Source organism: Poecilia latipinna, unplaced genomic scaffold (genome assembly GCF_001443285.1).
Source record: "Poecilia latipinna isolate Pla-1442-1.1 unplaced genomic scaffold, P_latipinna-1.0 Scaffold3819, whole genome shotgun sequence".
Classification (NCBI taxonomy): domain Eukaryota; kingdom Metazoa; phylum Chordata; class Actinopteri; order Cyprinodontiformes; family Poeciliidae; genus Poecilia; species Poecilia latipinna.
In genome coordinates this window covers 20,763-36,834 of record NW_015116435.1, presented here as the reverse complement: position 1 = coordinate 36,834, position 16,072 = coordinate 20,763, and the positions used below count along the sequence as shown (strand labels likewise).

Below are 16,072 nucleotides of genomic sequence, written 5' to 3'. Positions count from 1 at the left end.
CCATTTAATGTTTTAAAAACCTTTTTTTTATCCTGATAACCAGCTCATGCCTGGTGTAGCGTTAACATTTCCCCATAAAAGCAAAGATCACTCTTTTACGACTTGCTTCAAAGAGAAATAAACAGAAAAATGACTCAGTGCAGGCAAGTTAAAAAAAAACAAAACAAAAAAAAAACATTGTTTCTCAACATTTAATCTCCAAATCTCTTCTCCTACCCCGATTCCCTGGGCCTTAGAGCGACTGATGTCCTGTGACTCAAAGTCCAGCGGCGACTCCAACTCCACCCTGCGGCGGGAGCTGAAGCAGTTCCTCGGCTGGGTGAAGAAGCACGCCTACGGCTGCAGCAGCATGTCCATGAAGCTGTACGACCAGTGGAGGGTGGACATGCAGAAATCGCCAAAAACTCGCAACCAGGTAGGTAAGCATCGCTAATGCCGAGCAGAAAGCATCCGCAAACACACACGTCCTCCATGTAAACCCGAGCGGGCCGTGCACAACATGTCCCGCGTACGCAAACACAAACAAACTGGGAATGATTTTCTAAATGCTGATTTGTAACAGACTGTGTCTTTAATTTAGGTTCTCCAAGGGGATAAGTCGTAGCACATGCCGGCCCTGCAAGCAGAGACGAACTGAACGAATGCAGTTTGTATTTTATTTTTTGTTTGTCTATATGTGTGAATGTGGGAGGAAAAAAAAAAGCGAGAAAGAAAAAAAGCGACTGCATTCTCATATTGGAAATGTAAAAGACAATTTGCTCCAGAAGAAATCCAGAGGGGAATTAAAAAAAAAAAAGTGGGAGACTTCGTTTCTGCATCTTTTCCAGTCGATTTGAGCTCGTCTAAACGGTGGAGCTGTTTTCACTCGTCGCGGACGAGAAAGAAACTACGTGGGCGCAAGCGACATTGTAGCATGAAGATGTCGGACAGCGGTGAAGACATTTGACGTGCATTTGGCCTGAATGTGCACAGGAGAGATGAAAACTAATCCGATTTCCGCTGAAGTGTTGGCTAAAGCGCCTAAACGCGTTGTTAGTGGCATTTGGGGCGCCATCTAGTGGCTAGTCAGCGTCCACTAATTCTCTCTAAATGATCCCTTCTCTCACATCCCAATGTAAAAAGAAACATGAACAGATTATGATTCAGTATTTTAACGAGTGCGTCGCTATGTTAGGTTGATAGTGTGCCAAACTGGTCCACCCAGGATTTGTCTGTTTCTGAGTGCCAGTATGTGACTGATGGTGTTTGTGTCGGCTGCGGAAAGCCTTTATTTTTGTACTAAATTGTACCAGCATATTTAAAGTATAAAGCTATGTTTTATAATTCTTAAGTTAAATTTAGTCAGTAAAGACTGTACAATGACTGAAGTTGTTATCAATCTCTAATTGTGTTCTATAAAAATGTTGACAGAAAAACACGTGGTCTGATTTTTGTGTGTGCGTGCGCATGTGTGTGTGCGGGTGTGTGTGTGTTGAACGCTTGAAATATACACAGTTCAATGCAGATCAATGCAATTCATCACATTCTAATTTCAATTTCTTCCTGCTTAACCCTGTTTAAAAAAAATACTAACATACTGCTGCTTTTAAACTACTAAATTTAGTACATCTTTATTCTATATTGTTATTTCTATGTATGAAATCGAAATATTTGCAAATAAAATATAATTATTTAACTTTCATAATTAATTTGTTGAATTGCTTTGGGAGCAGCATGAATAGCTGTTCTTACAAATAAAAGACGTTTGATCATGTTGTGTTTTTATTTTATTTTACTTTAATAAGTGATGCTCATCTCATTGCCTTGTCAATAAACATTAACTAAAATTTCAAGATGATATTGTGATGGTGCCAAAAATACATTAATGTGTTGTTTGTTTCCATGGTAATACAACTGATCTGAGGTAATAGTGTCTCATTTTTGAATCCCTCCTGGTTTAACGTCACTAAATGATGCAGTTCTGCCACCTGCTGACAGGAAGCGGTACCTGCAGCGTGTCAAAGGTAATTAAGTGTTTTATTCTCTGTTTAATTGAAAACTAAAGGTACATGGACATGGTGGATTGGTTTGCTGCTTTCAGAGGCATGATGTGTTCTTATGAGAAATCCTTTCCAGACTTCACTAATTGATCATTTTAATTTTGTAGCACCATTTATGTTAAACTAAGATTTCGATATTTGATCCTGGCAACATGACTGTTCCTGTTAGTCACTGCAGACTTGGGAGAGAAGCAATAACAATCCTCCTAATGAATCAAATCTGCTTCTCATCCCAGTCCATTGACCCTGATTTGGGTCGACGGACGGGGAGTCTTTGAACACCTCTCAGTGTGCCATTTCATTGTCAGTCTGGGAAACCTGAGACACGGCTTGTGTTTTTCCTGCCCGACCGTGCAACGGATTCATCTCCCTCTGCTGACACATTAGAGTCTTGTTACTGCCTCTGTGACCACTCGGTTACTGCTGCCTGAAACTTTAACCTGGATGAAGCTTTGTCTTAACGCTGGGCTCACTCTCAGGGCTTTACTTACCTTTGTCTTTGCCAAAAGCTAATCCGTTTTGTTGCTCTTCTGCTATCGTTGACAAATGATTCATTTGTAAGACAATGTGAATCTGATTGGTTATTTTCCCATGGATGTTTCTGTATATTTTCAGCATTTTGATTTATTTAAAATGTAAGGTGTATCATCTGGAGATTGTGACAAAAATCAACAGGAGCTAATAATTACTGTAAGAAACGATAGATTTTACAATTCATACAACTAAGATGTTTTCACTATTAAATCTATACTAAAATCAAACCTTAAAGAGCTGTTTTATACATTATTATTTTAAAATATAATTTTACTGAATAAAAAGACATATTCAATATTTTAAAATATAAATCAATTTAAGATATAACTGATAACCACATATGTGTTATTTATAACCTTCTGAATGTATAAATATGCAAATTAAGATAATTTTACTTACTGGGAGGCAACCTCACTTACATTTATTTGAATGGTTTGGAAATCCTTGAATGCCACCTGCTGTAATAAGAAGTTATTTTTAAATTTCCAGGATATTTTGAAGTGAAAAAATGTTCAAGCAGGTGAAAGATCAATTCTGAGCCATTTAGCTGTACTACAAATTGAACACTCAATTTGTAGTACAGCTAAATGGCTAACTTTGACTAACTTTGACTTAAAGTTAGTCAAAGTTAGTCTACAAATTGAACACTCAATTTGTAGTACAGCTAAATTGAGTGTTCAATGAAACACTTAAATGAAAGTTAAATGAAAGTATTAAATGAAAGTATTAAATACAAGCAGGTTGCAAGAACAAAACATGTTAAAAATTGGAATAGGAATAATCTTTCAGTGACATCTGTCCGTCCATCTGTCCATCCATCCATCCAGGTCCTCCGGATGGATGGATGGGTTTCTTAACCTTTCTCGAACGCTGAGTCCCCACCAAGGAATCTAATTTCTTCATGTCCTGAAGCTTATTTTTCAGTCCCGTTTGCAAATCTCCTGTAGGGCGGCGATTCGTAGCAGTGCGAGGCCCCATTCGCCTCCTAAACAAGACACCAAGACAACTGAATCCTTCAGCTTGAGATAGACGGTGACTCCTGACCTCTAGGAAGACGTTTTACTAATCTCTTCATGTCACTTACAAAAAGAAATAAATTCTGTCTCGGTAATAGTGTTAAATCACTTGGTTGGTCTGTATTTCAGAGCCTTAGGAAGGTTATACCGATGCTGTTGCTGCTCTTAGGGGTCTTTTGTTTTTAAATAATTCATGTCAGACTAATTGGTTACTGGAGAATTGTTGACACTGAACAAGCAGCTAAATGCAGCTTTTCTTTCCCTCTGAAATTTGTCCTGAAATTCCAGACATGGACAGGAAGCTGCAGGTATTTCATTACTTCCCTGCTCTGGTATCGACCTCACACTTATCTGACTTAAAGTTAGTCAGCATGTATTGCTCACATGGATGGCGACTCACAAGTCATCGTGCTTTACTCTAATATTGAAAACATGATTTAATGTGGGTCGCAATGCATATTTGTGACTGGCATGATTGTTTTTTTCAGTTTGATTTATCAAACCTCCTTCTCATGTCTTCTTTGTAAGCCTCTGCATCCGCCGTGCTGTTGTGCTTTTTGTTTAAAAACTGTTTTATGTCTTGCAAAAACAAGAATAGACCTTGAATGTGATTTTATGAGACAGAAAAAAAAAACAGAAAACAGTGAAGAAGCAAAATGATACATGAAAATAGCAACAATAAAAAAAGCAACAGTTATATATTATTACTCTGATACCTCTACATAAAATCCAGAACAACCAATCCCCTTCAAATGCAACTAAGTTAATAAACAGAGCCTAAATTTCAGTGTATCAGTTTAATATAATTTAAGTTTAAAAAAACACTATCACCCTGAATATTATAACTAGCATAGTTAAACATGGTGGTGGCAGTGTCATGCAGTGGGGATAGATTTTCTTAAGCAGGAACGATGAAGCTTGACAACAGAAGATGGGTTAAACTCACTCCCATTTTGGGGATAATGGCAGGCGATTCAGATCTAGAAGGACATCTGGAATGCAGTATTTTTCCTTATTAAATAATAAAAACCAAGTATCATTTTTCTCCCCCTCTATTTTGCAAAACCCCCTATATAACCTGGGTGTAACACGGCTGTTAGGTGTCAAAATGCAGAAAATCTCAAGGCTCCTTCCCTTTCATTTCTTTGGATTTCAACCTTATATTTCTCTCAGTGGAGGCGACCATTTGTTCTGCGAGAGCCTCAGAGGAAAGGTGTGGGAAGCAAGTTGCGGACTCTTATGAGCCTGCGGTCAAGATAGGATTTCCTCCGCTCCAGGTCATGAATAATTCAACATGGGAGGCCACGACTCGCCTCGAAAGAGAGCAAAAAGAAAGGATGTGTCTTTCTACCGCAGAAGGAAAGAGGACGAGGCTGGAGGAGCATGGAGGAGGTGGTGAGGAAACGACCAATAATCTCCGCTAGGGAAAGAGGTCAGTAGGAGAAATCTATATGCCTGTGTGTGGGTGTGTGTTTGTTTGTAATACCTTGTGGGGATCATTTTCCTGACGCATACCTTGTGGGAACCTTGTGGGACCAAAACCTGGGGAAACGCTGTTTTTGGGTCAGGGGTTTGATTTAGGACTAAGGTGTGAATTGAGGGGGGGTTAGGGTGAGGCTTAGGCTGTAGAAATGAATGGAAGTCAATGGAAAGTCCCCGTAAAGATAGCCACGCAAAGACGTGTGTGTGTGCGTGTGTGTGTGTCTGTGTGTGTGTGCGTGTGTGTTTGCACCCACATGGGTTGTATTAGGGCCAAACTGGGTTTTGCCGTAAAATCTTTCACAGCATCACAATGTCACTGCTCCATTTCTGATTTGAGATCCTTACGTTGTTTGGAATCCATTTCCAAAACAACAGAGGAAGAATGTTAAAATGCATAACCATAGAAAAATAAGTCAAAGGCCTCCAGATGGGAATGATCAGAAGCAAAGCAGCCGGAGCCACAACTTGCCGGGCGTGGAGGCGGCAGCGACGCTCTGAGCTGGAATCCGTCGCTTCATTTTCACCACTCTCCTCTCCCACCTTTACTCCCGGCCCCACCTGTCAGGACCGGGCCCCGCGCGCTACGCTCTGCCCCCTACAGTCGGATACATTAACCATGACTTCACCAAGCCCAGCAGCCCTGCGTACTCCTTCCACGGCCGCATGAGCACTGCCAGTAAGTTTAAATCTTACTGCATATCTATCAGGACACAACATTTAACAACACATTTAATGATAAAATTAGCAATTTAATGCTCCAGGGTTTTAAAACTATCTATTACAGTGATAACCACTGCAGCAGAATGAGACAAAGGAGCATTTTTTGTATTTTATAGTGATCTCTATTGACTCCAGCCCTGGACCGAGGTACTATGTCGGGGGCAAGCTCACCCGGTTTGGTCGGACCGAGACACCGTCCTACTCCATGTCAGGAAGAGGCAGACGAATCGGGAAGAGAGGTGAAAACAAATCAGGGAAGGCTACGACTCAGGAAAGCATCAGACAAATCACTTTTTTTTTTTCCTCAGGAAACAGAAAGAGGAAGTGGTTTTTACCAGATGTGTAATAGGAAATTGTGTCATTCATGGGATTAGATAACGTATAAATCAGAGAAGCAGACGAGAGGCTTCTGGTAACTCTGGATCGGCTGCAGAGATCCACAGTTCAGGAGATAAACCAGTCAGGCTGTACAACAACAAATCTGTCCTTTGTAAATAAAAAAAAGTGGTAAGAAGAAAGCCGTTGTTGAAAAAGAAGAAGTCCCATTTCAAGACTGCCACCAGACAGGAAGGCGAGACTAAAACGAAAGTTTCTGGCCTACATGCAAAACTCTTCATGTGATGGGAAACAAACACTGCAGATCAAGCCTGAGGACGTTAACTAAGCAGTGAAATGTGGCAGTGGCAGCATCATGCTGTGGGGATGGAAAGATAGACCTACACACAGGGTAATCCTGGAAGAAAAATCACAAAATACTCAATACTGTGCTGAAGGTTCACCAAACCAGCAAAAAAAAAAAAAAAAACAAAAAAAAAACCTAGATCTTGTAATGATTTAGATTAAAGCATATCAGTGTGCAAGAGTGGCCACAGTCAACAGTCCGGCCTTTGACTGGGCCACTCAAGCCCAAGATTTGATAACCAATGTTAAGTGACACCCTGTTCTGACGGAGCTTCTGCTGTTGTTTAAAGACTGTAGATGCACACAGCTGGTATAGAAAAACTAAAACGTCAATTCAGCTTTAAAAAGCAGCAAAATGTGGTTTTACAAATGAAGATGAGGAGAATGCCAATCCATGCTGCACTTTTCAGGAATAAGTTTGCAAAAATAAAGAAAAGGAAACCATGAATAATTTGTCTTCCACTTCACAAACATCCCCACATAATTTGATCCCAGTGAAATACGACGACATCTGAGGCAAAATGTGAAATACTTCTAGAGGTGTGAATATTTTTCTTAAAGACTGTAGCTTCTGAGTTTGTTTTTGTTTTTTCTCACTGGTGAGTGAATCGTCTAAACTCTGTTTTCACGCTCACAGATGAGCCGTTCCAGACTCCGGGTCCGGGGGCCTACAGCCCAGAGCGGGCGCCGCCTCTGAACGCTCACCGCAGGCCTCCGTCCTACACCATCTCCGAGCGGACCAGGTACCGCTCCATGGATCCTGTTCCAGCGCCAAACAGGTGAGAGCAGCACGAGGAAAGCACGGAGGCAAACACAACAGCTATGAGGTAACGTTTGTGCAAAAGCTCACTCCTCTGTTTTCCCTTAGCTGGATTATTTTCAGATTTCATTTCTTTCTGGTTTGGCAACAGTCAAAAGTGGCTTTTAAGTTATTCCATTGATACCAAGCAGCTGGCATAAATTATTATTCATTTCAAATATGGTTCCTCCCAATAAGCGCACAATTGATGACTCTGTAAAAACACTGTTTTGGGAGAAGTTTTTATGTCCTACAATAACACAGCTGCCTTGCATATAATATCTGTTTGAACTGATTAGAGGAGGATTGTGGTTTTGGCATTAATGCAAAATAGTCACCAAACTGTCAGAGAAAAAAATCATCTTGGACTCAAACCATATCCTTCAAAAGTTTATTGTCGCTCAGAAATGTAATCTCCTGAATAATGGGAAACACCTTGGAATATTTTCCCAAGTTAATAGAGGTCCCCTCAACAACCTTATTATTTAACTCAAACGTCGTGTTTCTCTCAACCTGAACAACTTTGTCTCAAATCCACCAGCTACACTCTTCCTGGACTGCTGGGTCCCCAAGTCCCCCACAAACCTGCCAGCGCCAGCTACAGCTTCTCGGGCCGGAGGACAGCCGGCGCTCCGTCCGAGGATCTCTCCAAAACACCGGGACCGGGGCAGTACAGAAGCACCGACCCGGACGTCTACAGGCAGCGACAGCCTTCCTTCACCATGCAGCGCCGGACCAAGAGGATCAGCTACTCCTCTGCTGCTCCGGGTCCGGGAACGTACAGCCCGGAGAAGACATACGGGCATCTCCACAAGTCCCCGTCCTTCAGCATGGGCATCAGGCACTCTGAGTTTGTTACCCCGCTGGTGGTGCATGTGGTCGATTGACTAACCGGACTCTGAAAATACTGTGTGTAATCTTGTTTTTATTCCGATTTAAACGTTCCTTTTTCAGTTCAAGCAATTAACTTTTTTTTTAACAATCGTAAAAAAAATAAAAATAAAAAAAAGATAGAAAAATAAATGGGATTTCTGCACTGTACAAATATTATTAATACATTTTGGCATAAATAAAACGGAACATCAACAACTCTTAGTTGCATTGTTTCTGCAGCTCAGATCATAAATTAAGAACTGAATATTTTCTTGCAACAACCTGCACACATGAAAATGTAAGCGAGGGAAAGTTCCTATAGTTTTGTTGTTGGTATTGTGATTTTTACAGGTGAACTCCAGTCGCTGCACTGGCCCAGGCCCAGCATTTCCTTAGCACACACCTGGAACTGGTAGGTCCTCCCTGGGATCAGCCCCTTCAGCTCGGCCTTGGTGTTCTCAAACGGACCCAGCTGAAGAGGAAGAAGAACAAGTCAGTCAGAAAGTGTCAGATAAAATCAAGGCATTTCTCTGCTGTAACACATGTGGTCTTGTTATGTTGCACAAACAGATCTTAGACTGATCTGCGTCAGCACATAATCACATATCAAGAATCGAAACTGAAACTGCTTTTGTACAGGAAAAATTGGGACTTTCTGATAGAGGCAGGCTCAACTTAGTGCTTCAGCCTTTTTATTTTTATATATATGATGATTTGACTAGACCACTGACCATGTCAAAATGGGAAAGTGTTCACTTTTTATTTGAGTCTTTCTAACTCTGAGGTTTCTCCTGAGTTTCTTGATGGTTTATTACCGATCTAGTACATTAAAATGGGTTTTAGTATTCCTTCAATGACTTATGAGTATCTGATTTAGGTTTGTTATGATTCTTATTTTATTAAATGAAGCGAATGTAGTGAAGCAGCATCACTCTTCATTCCGGATCCATACCGCCAGAAGATGAACAGCAAAATGAGAGAAAATGGAAAGCAACAAATTTTCTGGAATGGGATTTCCAGAAATTTTGAAAAATCACACTAAATATCTCTCACAAAATCACCAGTGACACAGCTGTGGGCAATCATTTTGGTCTTTTTCTTTATATAATTAACCAAATATATAAAAAACTAAAAGTCACAGAGTTAGTTAATAACAGAGTTATTAAATATATGTTACTACAAGCTAATGGATTTGAGTCCACATCCTTCCCCTTTTAGTTTTACTTTTTTTTTTTGGTGAATAAATTTGTTGTGCCACATTGTGTTCATTTTTAAGAGTTGAGGATGTAACGTCATATTTCAACACTTTCCTTCGCTGTTTAGTAATTTGTTTTAAACCTACTGGACTCGGCTTTGTTTGCCAAGTTTGCACACACAGAAAAATGTATTTAACTTCTGTCCCAAGTTGTTAATGTGCTGACATTTTACATAAGTGTAACCCCTCAAGTTATATATACTCTATATACTCTTTTCTCCTACGCACCTTAAACATTTTCTTAAATACAATGTACTGTAGGCCTTTTCACCTTAAGCAGTGTTAGTTGCCTTTTACTTAACCTAATAGTTTTACACTCACATATTGGAGGCTTTACTCACTGTAAAAGTCCTTAACATTATAGTACGCACAAGTATTTTCCGTTGGCTTAAAACACGCAGTAAATGTAGCGTTTCGTTAGTAACTGTTATTTACTACCGCCAGTAAATGCATCGTTTTTACTTGTCTCTACCTTACTGGTCAGTCAAGGGTAAAATAAAGTTTAAGCAATTTGATTGGCTGTGATGGACTGGGGCGAGAACTGCACTGGAGGTGTACGTGCCCGCTGCTACGTACTGGCAGTTGGTCGGCATCCGTTCATGGACGAGCTTGGATCTATACCGCTGTGGACTGTTATTTTTTTAGCTAACCAGTTGGAGCTACGAACTTTTCCCTGGACATTTTGCCTGTTTTTTGAGGCCACAGAACCGGACCGCGCTCAACGTCTTGCTTGGATTTTGGAGCTGCAGACCCGAACCACGCTCGTGAGCCGGAAAGGACTGTTGGACTGGAGTTGGAGCCGTTTTATTACCGTTCGTTTAAAACTGGTAATCCATGGTGGGGTGAGTAACCCATTCCTCGTGCTTGTTCTGGGAGCCGCCATCTTTGGAACTGCTGTTCCGAGGACAAATGCTAACGGAGTCCCTTCAGGCCTGCAACGTTTGTAAAGCTAACTGACTGCTTTACTAATTCAAGAGACTGAATGGTGTAGTTGATACATTTAGCCTTGTTTGCTTATTTTTATTTATGTGTCCTGTTTAAAGGGTTGTTTTGTACAGTTCTGAGACAGAGCAGTTGCACTAAGTGTGCTAAATGCTGAAAGTTAACTGTGCTCTGTTAAGGTGCATTGGCCAGTACGGTTTATTAAACTGTTACGTTTTCAACTTTACCATTTTACCTTCCTTATTTTAGTATAAGGTTAAAGTTGCACTGCATTTAGATCTTAGCTGTAGAACTCTTAGCCTTGCTATTGTGCTCAGTTACGCACTCTATTTACAATTAAGACGCTTATTTCTCCTTGTGAAGTATTTGATAGAGTTTTTGACAGATGCTCAGAGAAAATCTGACGCATCTATTCATTTGTGGATTTAAAAGACTTTTCTAAGACGGTTGACGGAAATCGAATAATTATTCACAAAACACAGACGCAACTAAAGCTTCCTATTTTTGTCTTCTACTTTCTCAAGATGGCTGTGTAATTGTCTCAACCACAGGTTTAGCAAAATATTACAAAACTGAGCAAGTCTGTGGATTTTGGAAATGAAGGGAATTTTAGAAGCTCATGAGGTTGCCTTGAGGCAACTTCAACTTCTACAAAAGATATGTGTCAACACGTTGCTGTCTTTTACTCAGCATGTGATGATGATGTGTTTTTTTTTCCCCCCTTACGTTGTTAAACTTTGGGCTGCCCCTGATTTCCCACTGGTACAGTATCTGGTACTTCAGAGGGAAGATGTCGGTGATTGTCCAGGTGGGAGGAGGAGACCACTCCACCAGCACGTGTTTGGTAGCAAGAGGGGAAACCCGGACATCTACAGGAGGATCTGGTTTCACTGTGGAGAGAGACGAGTCTTGAAATTTCATGGATGATCGATAAAGATGGCCTGTTTCATGGTATGACCTAAATATGATAGAAAGTATTAAAACGTCTACTTTTGTTTTTGTCTTCAGATGGAGCATAAACTTGTCAGACACAGCAAAAAATGTTCCCTCTCACCAATATCCTCCAGCATGAAACTTGATAGATGAAAGCTGCTTCCCCCAGAATGAACGGCTGTGATGTTGAGAATGTATTCAGTGAGAAGTTTCAGGTTGGGCAAGTGACAGTGCCAGAGCTGCAAAACAAAAGAAAAAAGAAATGTATTTGGAACTGTGACGATTTGATGCAACGCTCTGTCTACAGCTGAGAGTTGAGATAGACATTTATATATATAAAAAAACAGAAAAGAAATTTTTTTATATTTCATTTACTTTCTGGAGTTTACATATATTTCTCTAATATTTGGCAGAATTGCTTTTTAAACTACATGAGCTGGGTAAAGCATTTTTGGGAATCGGTCAAAAACATTCTCGACGCAGTTTTCTGTAATTTTGGCCCATTCCTCTTGATGTTAGCAGCCTTGTTTCACAAACCTTTTCAGCTTTTTCCATAACCTGTCTATTAAACTGAATCAGGGCTTTGCGGTGGTCACCCTAAAACATTGACTTGAAGCTGTTTTATGGACCCTCAGAATTCCCAAAACTTTTAATCAAAAATCTGATGAGGAATTTTTTTTTTTTTTTTTTTTTTTGACTCTGGGAATTTTTGGGAAATTATTTCAACTCTGTGATCCTGTGGTAGAATGTAATGCTCTCTGCAGATGAACAGGCCTGTTTGGGTTTCATTTAATCTAAGAACAGCTGTGAAAACCCCCTGATCTGCTGCTACCTGCTCAGACAGTGAAGGCGGAGGTTCTGTGGTCAGAGCGGAGGATGAAGAGCCAGGCGGGACCAAGTGGCACGTCTTGGGGTCAGCGTTACCGTCTCGCTCACTGTCAGGAGGAAATATTCATATACCTGAGGATTTATCCTATTTTTTAATATTTTTTCTTTGCTGGAAGAGCCAAAACATGGTTGTGGTCTACCTGTAGGTAGCGATGTACTGTGTTGGATGGGAGGGCAGAGGTTCTGGCCAGGAGCAAAACGTCACATTGGGATAGCTGGAACACCAGCAGTGCACCTTGGGAGTGGAGGGAGGATCTGAACCAGAAAAAAAACAAAACAGATTTTAGTCTTTTTCCATCAGCAAACCCCCTGGTATGGTTTCTATTTTTCATTCTCTTTCTGTTTGCCTTATGTTGCAACATAAGGGTTTTGTTTAACTCAAAGCTACTACGTAGAAAATCCACAAGAAGAAGACACAAAGGACATTTTTAATTATTTAATGAGGTACAAACTAGAAAACTGCAAATCATTCCCTAAATCTAGATGCTGGGCAGGTTTGTATTGCGAGCAGAAAAATTTGTCTGTTTTTAGCAAACGATGGGTCACAAATTGTGAATTTTTTGGGTAATTTTCATTAAATCTCTCAAGAATTACAACATAGGAAACAATGATTTAGTGAGCTACTCTGTATAATAATGTCAGAAGAATGCCTTAATCATTTTAGTTTACACTAGAGAACTAGCTAGTGCTATGTAGTTAGCACTAGCTAACACTAGCTCTGCTGAACATAAAGAATTGGTCATAAAACAGTAGAAAGAGGTTGAGAAGGTACATTTACTTTGAGTTTGTCTTGTGATTGTTTGGCAATCATTTTTTTACCTGCACTGGTTTAATTATTAATGCAACTTATCAGTTTTTACTAAAATACAGTGTGACAGCATGAATTTTGGCACACAATCTACAACACAAAGACAATTTGTTGAGGTTTTTGTCTTTATTCTTGTCTAATCTGATTTTATGAGATAAAAACAGTTTTTACTAAAATATTACCTTTTCAGTATGTAAGATCATAGTGTTTTTTTTTCTCCTTTGACTCTTATATTGTAGGAAAACAAAGTGCCATGGGAAATTAAGGTTGTGGCATTGTGTGTAGCATACACTGCCAAATACATAAACAGTTTAAATGCATAAACAGTATGATCACAAGACAAGCTAGAACACTACATATTCATTTGAACAACAATATCAAAACTTAATCCTAACCCACAGAGAAATAACAATGTTTCTGTGGTGACCCTTTGTAAAGTTCTTGCTACATCACACACAATATTTTATCCATCAGATCCAGACTCACCTCCTAAAACTGAAGTTGCTTTGAGAAGATCCAGAGCTTGACTTCCAACACCCAAAATGAGGATGATAGTTGTGATGTACACAGTCCCAGCCATCAATATATCCACAGTTTTTGCCTAAATAGTTTAATAAATATGAATTACTTTCTCTATGCCCTATGCTTGCTGGTAGTTTTATGTTCTGCTGTTCTCCTCAGCCCAACGTGGAGATAAGAGATAATGCTGCCTCACCAGCGTTTCTTTTTCTTCTCTGCTCAAGCAGCAGCATGTTTTTTCTTTTAATACGACTGAGAAAGAGAAAGAGGAAATAAAACCTGCGGCTTATCTCAGGAAATCCACAAGGAAAGAAGGTTTCTTTACGTCACAGTAAGGAGGTCACAAACATTTTATTAATGTATTTGACATTAGATAAAGAAAACATACGAATATTTACAAGCTACAGTTCGTTTAAAACGATAGAAAGACCCTGTGACATCATCGCCTGTACTCTCAGGTACTTCTCCGTCCAGATGAATGTTATCGGCGCACACACGCACTCCAGCCATTCAAACGTTTTATGTATTGTCTTTGTGAGGCCATGACAGTTTCTTAGGAGTCCATCCTGAGATGGAGGAGCTGTGGAGGTTCCAGTTCAGGGTGGGGAGGCCCTCTCGGTGCATGGCAATGCCATGGTGTCCCCCCGCCCCGGTGGTCCGCAGCGACGTCAAGGCCTTGCTGATCCAGTTGTTTTTTGCTTCCTGGAGATCGTTGGCTAGGACTCCCTTCTGGTGCTCCAGCTCCTACGAAAGAAGATGCGTACAAAGCACAATGAAAATGCTGTTGACTTTTTTTTTTTTAAGAGAAAATAAGTTAGTCAAAACAAATGTATACACATCTACAGCTCTGGAGAAAATTAAGAACCCACTGAAAATGATCAGTTTCTCTGATTTGACCTTTTATAGGTTTATGTTTGAGTAAAATAAGCATTGTTTTTCTATCCTATGAACCACTGACATGTCTCTGAAATTCCAAGCAAAGATTTTGTATTTATTTGCAGAAAATTAAAAATGGTCAAAATTAACAGACCCCCAAATAATGCAAAGAAAAGAAGTTAGAAACAACAATACTAATGTCTTAACATTAGTATTATGTAAAAAGCATACATTGATTCCTGGAAATTAAACAATTTCCTGGAAAACTGTGAAAATTATTTCTGGAAATCAGAGACATTTACTGTAGTTCATCTTTGACAGTGTCAGGATTTCTGGCTCAAACCCTGACTAAGGTGAAACTATCAACTTCCTCTCTTGGTTTTCTTATGTTGCTGCAACACCATGAAAAGACTACATCTCTCTAGCAGATTATAGAATTACTTTTCTTTGTGTTTGCGTCTTAAGGCTTTCCTTCATTATGTTTGGTTACATTACGTCAGATTTTGACCCGGATTGTTGATGTTTCTGTGTAAAGTGATTGTGTGACCGTTAGTGACTTTGTGAGATTGTCATGGTACTTTAACCCTCTAGCTAGCTGTTAGCCTTCCACTTCTCTGCACTTTGTCATCTTCCTACAGCAGATAAGGTGAATATTTCTGATAAGAATCCAAACTAGTCCTTGAACAGGAGTCCACCTTCCAGAATATTTATTCTCTATCAGCAGCAACTTTTGTGTTTCTATCTGCGGAGTGGAAATGTGGAAAAAGCGTCAGTGTGGAAACACAGGAATGCCCAAACGTCACCATCTCATGGCCAATGATGAATCCACCAACGTGACGAAACAACCGTTTTGAGACAGAGGAACTGGACAAGATTACAAGAAATTTCCACTTCTTCCTATTGCATTTCAGAAACCCTGTTGGGGTTTTATACTGCAATCTGTGTAAAATCTCTTATTGGCCAGGTCACATTGGAAAAGAGGCTTTTAATCTCACTAAGTTATTTTTCATGTTTAAATAAAAGATGCACACACATATATATTATAATTATTTTTTTTTTGGTTATTTTAGATTATAGCTTTATTTCTTTTACTGGTTTTATATTTTTTGACCATATTTGAAGCAAACTAATAAAATAAACCAACATAAACAGCCCTTCCTTATTACGAGTAATGGGTTGATTTTTACTGCTCATGTGGCTATTATATATGATATTAATATATATATATATATTATATATGATATATTATATTTCATATCTTTACAAACAACCAATTCTGTCTTTAAAGGGGCGGTAACATGTATTTTCCAGGCACATAGTGCCATTTTACCGCACAATTAAGTAACTACAGGATGGGCCTTAAGTTTCCATCTTTAAGAGAATGTAAAATGTATATTTCTGTTATATTTCAGATACCCAAGAAGATCCGTTTGACAAAAGAGCAAAGAACTGAAATTATACTGATTGCTGGATCGGGAAGCAGTCGCATGGTTGCACGAAACTTTAACAGGAAACATGGAACGAGCATCACACACACACACACGACACTGTGGCTAAACTTATTTGTAAGTTTCAGAAAACTGGAAATGGAGTCCCACAAGAATAAAAACGGTTGTCCACTATAAGATGTTTATATTTACGCATGGAAACTTATGGCCCACCCTCTATATCACCCTCAGTTATAAATTATGTCAAACATGAAATAAA

General features: G+C 39.5%; 3 protein-coding genes and 1 long non-coding RNA gene across 5 annotated transcripts in view; 2 read left to right on the top strand and 2 right to left on the bottom strand.

Annotated features, from left to right (window-relative positions):
• The first annotated feature begins 237 nt into the window (after positions 1-237).
• LOC106941711 (uncharacterized) lies at positions 238-1,413 on the top strand. Of its 2 annotated transcripts, none has more exons than XR_001423442.1 (2): positions 238-415; positions 581-1,413. It is a non-coding gene; the product is annotated as an uncharacterized LOC106941711 (long non-coding RNA). The 2 variants fall into 2 exon arrangements; XR_001423443.1 differs by having other exon boundaries at positions 238-419.
• A 1,971-nt stretch (positions 1,414-3,384) lies between these two features.
• LOC106941712 (outer dense fiber protein 3-like protein 2) lies at positions 3,385-8,265 on the top strand. Its single transcript, XM_015024810.1, has 5 exons — positions 3,385-5,021; positions 5,637-5,747; positions 5,908-6,030; positions 7,110-7,251; positions 7,813-8,265. Exons 1-5 carry the CDS (start codon positions 4,973-4,975, stop codon positions 8,156-8,158), a joined length of 771 nt encoding a protein of 256 aa, XP_014880296.1. The 5' UTR covers positions 3,385-4,972; the 3' UTR covers positions 8,159-8,265.
• Positions 8,179-13,747, bottom strand: ebi3 (Epstein-Barr virus induced 3). The gene is made up of 6 exons (XM_015024811.1): positions 13,457-13,747; positions 12,303-12,417; positions 12,107-12,209; positions 11,396-11,513; positions 11,068-11,231; positions 8,179-8,616 (listed from the first exon to the last, which is right to left on the bottom strand). Exons 1-6 carry the CDS (start codon positions 13,548-13,550, stop codon positions 8,461-8,463), a joined length of 750 nt encoding a protein of 249 aa, XP_014880297.1. The 5' UTR covers positions 13,551-13,747; the 3' UTR covers positions 8,179-8,460.
• A 62-nt stretch (positions 13,748-13,809) lies between these two features.
• LOC106941716 (rab GTPase-activating protein 1-like, isoform 10) overlaps positions 13,810-16,072 on the bottom strand; it is a 12,154-nt gene continuing 9,891 nt past the window's right edge. Inside the window, exon 8 of the mRNA XM_015024813.1 lies at positions 13,810-14,233. Coding sequence (XP_014880299.1) covers positions 14,009-14,233 — 225 coding nt within the window. The 3' untranslated portion in view covers positions 13,810-14,008. The remainder of the gene's footprint in view (positions 14,234-16,072) is intronic.

Excerpts from the sequence above, each read along its gene's own strand:
- ebi3 (XM_015024811.1), bottom strand. The coding sequence starts at position 13,550 with ATGGCTGGGACTGTGTACATCACAACTATCATCCTCATTTTGGGTGTT. Across the intron at positions 12,418-13,456 it reads AGCAACTTCAGTTTTAGGAG|ATCCTCCCTCCACTCCCAAG; the intron begins GTGAGTCTGGAT and ends TTTCTGGTTCAG. Across the intron at positions 11,232-11,395 it reads TTTCATGCTGGAGGATATTG|TGAAACCAGATCCTCCTGTA; the intron begins GTGAGAGGGAAC and ends CTCTCTCCACAG.
- LOC106941712 (XM_015024810.1), top strand. The coding sequence starts at position 4,973 with ATGGAGGAGGTGGTGAGGAAACGACCAATAATCTCCGCTAGGGAAAGA. Across the intron at positions 5,748-5,907 it reads CGGCCGCATGAGCACTGCCA|TGATCTCTATTGACTCCAGC; the intron begins GTAAGTTTAAAT and ends TGTATTTTATAG. Across the intron at positions 6,031-7,109 it reads CAGACGAATCGGGAAGAGAG|ATGAGCCGTTCCAGACTCCG; the intron begins GTGAAAACAAAT and ends TCACGCTCACAG.